General features: G+C 43.1%; 1 protein-coding gene across 7 annotated transcripts in view; it reads right to left on the reverse strand.

The window, feature by feature from the left end:
* LOC146390709 (phosphatidylinositol-binding clathrin assembly protein) overlaps window positions 1-11,217 on the reverse strand; it is a 115,485-nt gene that overhangs the window by 22,090 nt on the left and 82,178 nt on the right. For 5 of the 7 annotated variants that reach the window (XM_084923693.1, XM_084923692.1, XM_084923690.1 and 2 more), the window contains 3 exons: window positions 10,283-10,419; window positions 8,201-8,301; window positions 5,970-6,080 (listed from right to left, as the gene is read on the reverse strand). In XM_084923693.1, the coding sequence (XP_084779819.1) occupies window positions 5,970-6,080; window positions 8,201-8,301; window positions 10,283-10,419 (349 nt within the window). The remainder of the gene's footprint in view (window positions 1-5,969; window positions 6,081-8,200; window positions 8,302-10,282; window positions 10,420-11,217) is intronic. The other 2 variants (XM_084923695.1, XM_084923696.1) reach the window with 1 other exon arrangement.

The raw sequence follows: 11,217 nt of genomic DNA on the forward strand, positions 1-11,217 counted from the left end.
TGATCGCTCTGCTGCTAAGGAGAAAGGATGAGAAGAAAGTAAGGCAACTGATGAAAAAACGGAGGAATAATATTTAGTTAGGAAGCGGTGTGTGGGTCTGACAGTGGTGCTGACACAAGAGATTCAGAAAGCACTCTTCCTGCTAGCTTAGCAGAAGAGAGAGAAAAGGGGAGAGGATGGAAAATATAGAGAGACAAAGAAGACTGGAAGTAGAGAGAAGAACGGGAATTGAGACAGAAGGGAGATCGAGAAATGAACCTAGTTTTAAACACTGATTTCCCTCCTGTGATAAAACACTTTGTCAACACAGGTGAGTTTATATTTCTTTATTTCTGAAATCGTCACATCAGTAAAGCACCACTGAATTAAACTGAACCAAGAAGCGACAGATAAACAGAACAAGCTTCCTCAGTAGATCACACAACACTGCAGGGCAGCAAAAAGAAGAAGAAGAAAGCAGGGATGGAGGGAGATAAGTAAGCGGTGTGTGTCGTATTGAACTGAGGAGATAATGATATCTGTGTTAGGTGTTTCAGCGATGGATTTGACAGTCAATAGAGTTTAAGATCAAAGGGAAAGAAGAAAGTAAATCCATATCGAGGATTCAAAACACCAGCGCTGACTGCTCAGAGATCTGAAAAGAAGTTTTAAAAACGTTGCGTTATTCAAACCTCCTTTCAGAAATGAAGTACCCACCATCGCTGGCTTCATCATACCTAAATGTCCCCAAGGGTGGTATTAACATATGATGGGGGATCTTTACAAAAAAGAGCTTTAGGAGCTGCTGTGTGACAGGCAGATACGGAGGAAGAGGCTTCAATGGTTTCGAGACAGTGAAGGTTCTAGCTTGTTTCTTATCTACAGACTGATGATTTTTTTGTTGCTATGAGTCCTACCAGCTCTATCGAACTGACTGATGCTAACAGAAACTCTCTTGTTCGCTCATAACCCTGCAAGAGTGGCCTTAAGTAGCTGTCGCTTCACTTTATTCCCAGGAGCGGACCCCTAATCAGCATCTCAGGTTTCTGTTGAGGATTGGGGTCCATCGGACTCGGGTGGCGATTGTTTAGTCGATAACAGGGACAGTTTTACAGTTTAGACACTGTAGGTTCAGTTACAATAATATAGGCAGTGTATAGCTGTATGTGAGACCAAAACAATAGCAACAATTGAGTGAAACCTGCTGTTCTTTGTCTTTCTTCTGAGTAAACCAGTCTTCCAAACTGTATTTATCCCAGATTTGGGAAAATCTTCTGTTATAAAAGGTAATTCTGTTCTGAGGTTGAAGTTGATTCTGGGTGGTGCTGGACTGCATCAGGCCCACGGAGTCTAAAAGCTTAAGAACCAAGTAAATGGCTGATAGGCTTCAGTCTAGACTGCTCAGGAACCTCCTGGTAACTACAGGTTGCTAGGGGTAAAAAAATAAAATTAAAGGGGGTCAGGAGACCAGTGGGCAGCCCACTAGCCAGGGAAAAGTATGTATTCCACCAACTGGTTGACGAGTGGTTGCTGGCAGTGATACCACATAAAAGGGTGCTACACCAAAAACCTTGCTGTGATTTGTTTGGTATCCAGTGGGTTGCCATAGGGTTATGTGACACCTTCTGATAGACACCGACTTGCCCGCAAACACTCGCTGACCACCCACCAAACTTGGAAAATGTTCCATGAGTCCTCAAACCCTCACTCGCTGCTTGCAGAGCGGGGGGTACGTTTTCAAAAGCACAACACAAAAGTCAGCACGCAAGTCGGCATCTTCCATGAAAATTACTGTAATTTGCTGGTGATCAAAAGAAGTCATGAGGAAGTTTCTATTGCAGCACCTTCTTTGTGACCAATTTCACCCAGAAACAAGCAGCAACCAGCTGGTTAGGGAATACTTTTGTCCCTTTTATTATCAAATCAAGTGACTTTCGTTTTTTAATAAAGTTTCGCTTTTGCTCCTCATAAGAGCTGAAATCTAATGTGCTGTTTAGTGGAGCCAAGGCCCAAACACAAAGGCCTACACACTGGATGGCACACAGCCTCCTTGTCCAAGCACCAGCACAAACCTCTGTACATTTGAAATGTGAAACAATTACACAACGATTTCACCTGAATTTAATCTACAGCACCTATAAATACATTACTTTTGGTCAAAAACACCAAATTTAACATCATATTTGATATATTCATCTATATTTCAGTGTGTATGTAAACGCACAGTAAGGATTACTATTCTCACCCAGTACATCAACATTAACAAACCCTGCTGCCACACACCACACTGTTCTCCCTGGTGAAAAGCCCTGAATGAGGTCACAAAGTAACAGCGACTTCTTCCTGCAAAAAGTCTCTCTTATTAACTTGATACATGTAGTATGTTATATCATGCCAACAGACTGCAGCTAAAGCTAACACATCCCTATTTTAAAACATCTGAATCCTGATGACTAAATGATCATAAATCAGTTTTACGATCAGGAAACTCAATAATACCAGACCACTCTATTCTGTGTTTCCAACATAACCCTATTAACCCATCCTTTATGCAGGTAATAACTGAAGATACGCAGTCCTCTTAGGAAGTACAAGATGTGCATTTAATCGCCGTCCAAGTGTTTCATCTGGTTCTGCGACAAAACTCAATTCAGACTTGTCCCGTCTGAGAAGGAAGATTATCATCACGAGTTTACACAAAGCGACTAACAAACGTCAGGCCTTTCTAAGAGTGTGCCTTCTTCATTGAAGACTTGTGCAAGTCTTTATGAGCTTGTTAACAACAGAGAAAGCTGCACTGACAAAACCAGATAAGATCATAAACAGAGGAATGCAGCAGAATTAGGGCAGAACTATAACTTTATTTCTCGTCACATATATGCGGCTGCTAATGTTAAACAGAGTTTAGAATAACGAGGTCAGTTCAAACTATTTTTTTTCCTTTATGATGTCAGTAAGAGGCTAACATCCCTAACAGCACACAGCTCTCTCCCACTGCCTCCCAACTTCCAAGGGAGAGCTTCCCATATACAGAGAATGTACTGAGGGGCTGCACCAAGGCCATTGTAAGATACTATAAGGATTATTTTCAACTGTGAAGCACAGCAGTAAGCATGCATTACAAGTCTGCTTTAAATAACATGGACACACAGACACAGCAGTAGCAGGCAGAGCACTTTCATTAGAATAACCAACAGAAATTGCTTGTTGCCCTTCAGAAAACTCAAATCTTGAAAAGATCACTAGAGGTCAAATACAGCTTAAGAGTGGCCAAAATTCAGGCAAAGTATTAATTAATTAAGAAGGGAGGAAAAACAGACAGGAAGAGGAGGAGGAGGAGAGCAGATGGAAAGGAGTTGCCTGGGTGATTTTTGCCTTGTGAAGTGTGATGGGGAGACGATGAGGCAAAGACAGAGAGAGGGAGGGAGAGGAAATACAGGGAGGAGTAGGAAGGGAGGATGGTGTGAACCACAACAACAAATAACAGACGAGCAGAAGCAGACAGATGGGATGGAGTAAAATGACAGAAGACGTGTGAGCACAGACTCACAAACACATGCGAGCACGCATAGAAATACACAGATAATGCATGAGCACACACATACACACAGGGGGATTTTACATGCAATGCTGCCAGTGGCCCAGATGGTGTATTGGTAGTTGTAGTGGCAGCCTCGACACAGGCCCTATTAATAGAAAGAGTCGCTCCGTCCAGAGCCAGAAACAAGCTGCACGCCTCCAACTGTTAAATCTGAGCAGAGCAGAGGAGACTGACGGGGTTAGACGAGATTAGAGCGAGCAGCTCCCGAGCAAAGTCACAACTCAGAGCCTTTGGAGTGAGACGGAAACGGCTTTAAGAGTGTCTGACGAGGCAGCGCTACAGCTGTGCAAATGCAGCTAATCCTCCGGATAACAATGATAATGTGACAACATTTCACCCAGGTGATTTCAGGATATTCTTTCCTCGAGATTACGACGAGCGATCTGTGTGACAAATGTGCTATGATCAAGTCGTCCCGACAACGAGTGTGAACTGCGCGTGGAGCGAATGCTGCTCCGAAACAGCTGGACGATAAATCCCGGTGAGGCTGATTGATGGACGCCAGCACAGTGAAAATGGCTGGCACCATGAAACACCTTTCAGTACCTCTCCTCAAGTGTGAAATAAAAGCACCCAAAAAAAAAACCCTTTAATTAATTTAAAACAAACCCAACAAAGTCACAGCACACTTCCTCCATGCTGCTGCAGTTAAACCTGCACTTCTTTCTGAACTTCCCTCTCCCTTTATGATGAAAATAGTCTTTAGATGACCTCTGCAGGTAGTCGCTCTTATCTGCTGTACCTTCTCTGGAGTTGTCGATAACTCGGTGTGCCTTAAAATTATATGCTTTGCAGGAGTGCCTCGGGACTCTAAAGGGTTGAGAAGCGCTGGAATTGATTGTGTCAGTTGCTGAGAGGTTAAAGGAAAGTAAGCTAATAAGAGGGCTCAGAGCCAAAAGGCTCAGACCTACAACACTTAAGAGCCAGTCAGAGTCAGTCCAAAGCTGTTACCATAACAGGCAGGACACAACAGCAGCAGAAGGCGAGGAGGCTGAAGGATGGCCTCCTACACATCATGACTCCTCTATTCAGCAATATTCTTTACAGTGTATTCATAAATTCAGCTCTGTTCACGCTGCCAGAATCATCTCACTACTAACAATGATAACAGAAGTTAACTAGGGTATTTAGCAGTTTTCTTCCAGCTTGGTAAGATCTGTTTAAATGCTCAAATTTAAAAGATTGCACAATAAAGAAACCCAGTAATGCCTCAATCACACTGGAGGAAAAACAGGTCGACAACCTCTTCTGACTAGAAAAACATCTATGGGGTTGCCCGATTGTGGTGACCAACTAATTTAGTGTGTACCACCCTCTCTGGGGTCAGACGACGATAAACTTGTGGATGGCAACTTGTCTCCAAACTCACACCAGCTCCAGTCACTCTCACGTGGATTTGGAAAGGTCTGCAATAATTACCGTCTAATTTATGAACAGACTGTCAGAACACTGCAATCAATATGAGTCGGTCTGATGAGTGTAACCCATCTCTCTGAAATAAATGACTTGGCTTAACCGGTTGTATTCTGGTTATATTCCGATTTAGAAGCAATGTTACCCATGTACCCATGTCAGGTTGCAGCTACATTACTGCCCTGCAGCAACTATCTGTGGAGGAGTTTTAGATGTATGAGGTTCTGCCTGGACTCTGAGTGCAAGCAGGTAATGTGAACGTCTGTGTATCAAAGTAAATCAGCGATCTTTACCATTTTATCACAAACAGATTCCATGTAATTACTAACTTAACCAACTGAGTTTAACTGCAGACTAATTCCATCTCAATGCAGCTTTGTCTACATCTTGATCCAACAAAGTCTCTTTGAGAACAGCAGCTGACTGTGAGTGGTCACAGACTTGGTCCCTGCTTTCGAGCAACCATTTCAGAGTCTGCAAGTTCATTGCATACGTTTGCGCCGTGGTCTGCAACCACTGCTTTTAAAATCAGCCTCACAGACACACATTAACAGTCCTAAAAGGTGCTATATGTATATGAATTCTATTTTGAAAGATTATCAAGTAGCTATTGCTGTGACTTTTGTTGTTCTGCTATCTACACACTGTCCAGGTCACGCTCAGATCCTGGACTTGACAGTAACAGCCTGCTCTTTACATATAATATGTACCAGTTATAACAATGCACCTTTAAACAATAAAAAAACACTGGAAGCATTTGTTCCTTAAGTCATCTTTGGGTTTGAAGTGTTACAAAAGGTTTATGTGACAGAGCGAGCAAGCTGCACACACCCACTCAGTCGCAGGAAACAAGTCAGAAGGTTAGTAAAGTGTTAAGCTTTCGTTCCCAGCAAAGCCAAAAGTTATATAATAAAAAGATGGAAAAGGTTTAGTTCAGTCTGGCTCTGCCCGGACAGTCAGGCAGAGGAGGCTTTACCGGCTGCAGGCTGTGGGCCGTTGTTACTGGGTGTGGCCTTATTCCCAAACACAGCATCGAAATCTACGGTCATGGCGGGGCCGCTCTGCTGCAGAGGTTGGCTGTCCAGTCCTGAGGAATGCAATTAAATATGACTGATTAAAGCACCGTTTGTGCTATTTAGGCTGCGCGAGATAGCAGCTGGAGATGCTTTATCTGGCACACTTCTACAAAGGAAACAGCTGTACATACATGCATCCATCAGACAGGCCCAAAGTCACAGCTTTGCTTTAAGTAAGGATTCCAGCACCTCCTGCTTAACTAATCCCATTAGATTAGGAGCACGGATGCTACAGTCCCCAGTGTACTGCTATTGTTGTTGCTCGATGACTCGGGATTCTGCGCAGGCTGTCGGGGACGTCAGCCTTTCACCGGAGAGTTAAGCCAGTGCACGAGGAAATCCACTGACGCACCTTTTTGTCTTTCCGCATCCCCGACTGGGATTAGGAGCTCGAAGCCTCGGGGGAGCGGGTGTCTTTGTGGGATCCACAAAACAAGAATACGCCCCAAAAACGTCACCATAAAGCACAGATATGCAATTATCTGCATGTAAAATGTTGCTCTTACAACATTCAGAAAAAGTGACGGTCTTAACAACTAGCATGCTGCTATTTGTGCACCTGTAATTGGCAATTCAGTCAGGGCACAAGTTTCCCTGACTAAAACTTTGCGTGTATGTAAAGGAAGACTGTGACATTTTGGATATAAGCTCATTAATTTCCCAGAGATGCTCTGAGCTGACATCTATACTGTATGAGACACTGGTTTGGTGCTGGCTCAGAAAGCTCATCATTGGGGCCAATCTATTCAGCTATATTACACGTTGTGCTGTCCTTTGATACCATGTTTCTGCAGCAGTGCACCAGCTTTTAAGTTCGTTTTTGTTGTTGTTTGTTTGGCTTTTCGCTTTACCAAAAACTATGTTGACACCCACTGAAAAGCTCCAACAAAAGCACTTTCTTTCTCTTTCTCATTATGTTTGGTTTTACACTTACTGGGAAGCTTTTAGTGCATCTACAGCAGGGAGAAGGAGCCGTCTTCTACCTGATTGCTATCATCTTCACTTCACCTGTCTCTTGTGTGAGGTGGTGTACTCACAGTAAAACAGAGAGCCGAGAAAAAACACTAGTGCAATCATGAAAGACTCAAACTGAGCTTGAATGAACCAAATGGTAATAAATGAAGTGAATACCATTTCTTTTTGGTACGGTGGTAAAAGTGTGAGTGAAAAAAATCCCTAAAAAGGATCATTCCAGCTGAAAAAGTGGGACAAGTCAGTGCATCCCTTTAATGGGAACTCGTGGTCTCAGCTAGCCACACATTCTCTGTAAAGTTTTCCCCAGAACAACGGGAAGCATATTTCCCTCAAATATTAAAGTACTCTTTTAAAATACATCCTCCGTCTATTGCCCAACTGAAAAACCGATCAGTATCTCGTAATCTTACATCCTCTGACATTTCCTGAAGCAAGTAAGCTTTGTGGTATTTCTGAAGAAAGTAAGGGGGACATTTATCTGAGCTTCTGGGTCAGAGTCCCTGATAATGTGAAAGGCTCATATCTGAAGTGAGGAAGTCGCTCTGACTGTAACGTGGCCAAACTCTGCATAATCCTTTATCATAAAGCCTTAAATACGCCGCACTAGCCCAGCTTACAGACGCATCTTTGCGCTACATTTTGATCCGAAGCGGCCGATTGCACCCGCTCAAATGTCGACCTTCTTGTTTTTTTTCCCCTCCACACAAATTTGTTGGGGTGCAGTCTGTTCTCGGCTTTTCAGCCTCCGTGACAAACAACAAGGAGACGCTGTGTGAGTCTCACTTCTGTACTGAGCAGCAGAGATTGGAACGCAACACAAGACGCCGACTGGGTCACGCAACATTAGCCCCTGAAGAAAACACGATGACGGTGGAGACGATGATGATGGTGGATGGATGGTTTCCATGACGAATGGTCAGATAGATGGATGGACACAGGTGCTCGAGTGGCAGCCAGAGGGGATATTACAGAAATAAATTAACTTGTGTAAGTCTGATTATACGCATGTCTGCGTCCCTGCTGGTGCATTTATATTTTTATATATATATATATATATATATATATATATATATATATATATATATATATATATATATATATATATATATATATATAAAAAAATAAATGAAAACGTGTATGTATGCAGGTAACGTACCTCCCCAGGCACTATTGGCGTTGGAGATGGAAGGAGTGCTCTGCACAGCAGGGATGAAGGCCGGCTGAAGATCAAACAGGTCACTGTTCAGATTGGGCACACTGAGGAGAGAAAAGCAGAGAGGAAAGCCACAGAAGACGCGAGCAGAAAAAAAAAGAAGAAAAAGAGGGTGAAAGAAATGAGGATGAGTCGAGAGGGAGGAAAAAAAGGGAACAGGAATCGAGTAAGTCAGCGAGAGAACAGAGAGATACGGAAAGACAGATGGAGACGCAGCATTAATATTTAATCAACTGAGCATAAATAGCTAAAGCCACCACTAAAAATGTTCGTTTGTCACAGATAAAGATTAATCCTCCTGCTCTGAAGGGCTGTAAAAACTTCCAGAGAGCAATAAAGCAGTTAGGAGCAGTAAATTCAGAGCGTGCACACTGGGCCTAAATTCTGTTCTGATTATCGAGAATAAATAGTCTTACTTTACCTCCGCTACAGCTGGAGATGAGATACGAGAAGGATGTGTTGTGTTAGATAAGAATTTTTTTTAAAAATGCACGCTGACTGAAAACAAATATATATTTTTAATCTCTGTTGCACAACAAGAGGAGGTTTGTTACTGTCCTTAAAAAGTTCATTAACATCTTGAAATTTCAGCTGAAAATCTGTATTATAATATAAAGCACCTCCTGTTGAGTTCAAGTGGCTGGGCACCAGCACCTAAAACCCACTGCAGCCCTAATATTTCACCCACCGGAGCTGTGAGTAAGAATGTAAATGTCATCATGTCTCCAGAGCAAAGTCTGCGTGATGTTGAATTTCAGGCATGTGAGAACAGTTTAGCTAATTAAGTCTGTCATGTGTCCTGCCTCCTGGCAGCTTCCTTAAGTGTTTCCAGTAGTGAGAACTTGTCTGCAGTGGACTATCTCCTGTAGTAAGAACATAACAAGGACGATGTCCTGACTGATTCTCCTCATACTGCCCAAAGTTCACGAGTGACAGCGTAATGTAAGGTTAGATCACAACATTAGGTCTTCACAGCATCACCATCATTCAAATGCATCTTTTTAAGTTTTCTATCAGCTCCTCTTTAACAGTGTTTCTCATCTGTGCACACTGCTGACTTCCTATACTGGCTCTGCACTCATTACAAACTAAAGAACAGATTTAGTAATGCGTCACGCCAGTGCAAACTGGGTTTCAATGACAAGACTGTATGTAAGAGGCGGGAACTCAACAGTGCTCCCACTGATTTTCACCTAGGATGCCAGGATAAAAATCACGTCAGTCACATGATCACCCTCAAATCAAAGCCCATATGTTTCATGGACTTAACAGAAAACGAATCACTAACTCATTTGCTGCCTGTGCATCACATCCAGATGACAGTCTGAAAAGTAGGGGTGGGTTTTGATAATCGATTTATCGATTAAAATCGATTCTGGCTTGGATAACGTGATATCGATTCATTAAAATCCTGAATCGATTTTTTAATATAAATTTATTTTGCCCGAAATGCCAGAATCTCAGTTTCGACAACCACCAAACAGCTAAAACAGTAAATGAGAGCAGGTACACGGTTTCTGCACAAAGACGTAAACACAAAGCGCGGACCAGCGGATCAGAATCAGTGAGATGTCGCCTTTCTCACCCGACGGCACGGACACGGTCGGGGCTGAAAGCCGACAGCTCGCTGATTCTGATGTTTCGGCGGGTCCGCGCTTTGTGTTTATGCCCTTTTTGCGCTGATTCTAGAGCTGTTAGTTTGATCTCTCTCCAAACAATACTGACTGAACCAGCAGCAAAAGAAGATCCAAACTACGCTTCACATAAACATCGTACACTTCATGCACAGCTCTCTCTCTCTCTTTCTCTCTGTACTTCAAGAACAGTTTCCCGTCTAAAAATCTGTTTTCTTCATTATTCGCTTGCTTATTACGCAAATTCCTCACCGACCTGTTCGTTAACGTGCACACCTGTGCTCGTTACTGAACATCTTTACAAAGCGCTGCATATTTAAGCTAATGGCTCCTTTTTAGTGTGATGAGTATGACTGTGTGAGGGAGGTGTTGGGCTGTGCAGCGTGCTCACCTGTTGGTGGACAGCGTGGAGCTGAAAAACTCCGGGGTCTGCGTGACGTGGTTGTTGTTGTTGGCGCTGCCTATCGACTGGCTGCTGGGGGAGGCCGAGGGTGGAGTCTGCATGCTGATCTCCTTCAGGCGCTGGTCCTGGAAGGAGAACACACAGCCGGGAGTGTGAAAAACAGCACAATGTGACCAGGAAGGCAACACTTAAACAGCTATTTCCCACAGAAATAAACAAGAGGCTCTTTTCCAACAAGCTCTGATCCGGGGGAAGTGACACACTGTGTGCACTTGAAGAAAAATACACATTTCCACAGAAGAAAGTACCACCCTAAACCTCCGCAGTTATGTAGCTTTGTGTTGCTGTTTTTGATTCAGGCATCTAATCTCACAAATGAACGATGTGACGCAAGGATGAGCAAGAGAAAATACACAGGCGAAAGTACGCTTTGGTGATCTACAGAGTCACTTCTTGGCTTTAAAAGCCAGGCCAAATGAATTTCCAGCCTCAGATTATTGTGCAGTTTCGCCTGCCAAGGCTGCCGTGTTGTTTTTGATTCAGCGCACACAACAATACAATGACAGGCTATTAGTGTAAAGTACTTTAAAACTATTTGTTTCCAGCAAATTCTTTTTTGTTGCGATGCTAAAAAGTCCAGCAGCGCTTGACCCCGAGACTCAGGTGCTGCTGAAACGCTGAATGCAGATCTCTCTGGTGACAGAAACACCGACATCAGCAGAGTCCAACCAAACTGGAGAAAACAATAACAGGTTTAGAATTTTGTGCCTTTTCCGCTGATTCGGGAAGATGAATTCAAACGCATGTGAAGCCTGAGCTGCGCATGCCTTTACATTTAGCTGAAACAGGAGTAAAAAAGCCTGCCGTCAGGTTATGAAACACATCTGGATAATGCAGTTTTAAATAATTTATTCATCAAATCA

This window comes from Perissodus microlepis, chromosome 3 (genome assembly GCF_051167445.1).
Source record: "Perissodus microlepis isolate ML-2025 ecotype Zambia chromosome 3, ASM5116744v1, whole genome shotgun sequence".
Taxonomy (NCBI): Eukaryota; Metazoa; Chordata; class Actinopteri; order Cichliformes; family Cichlidae; genus Perissodus; species Perissodus microlepis.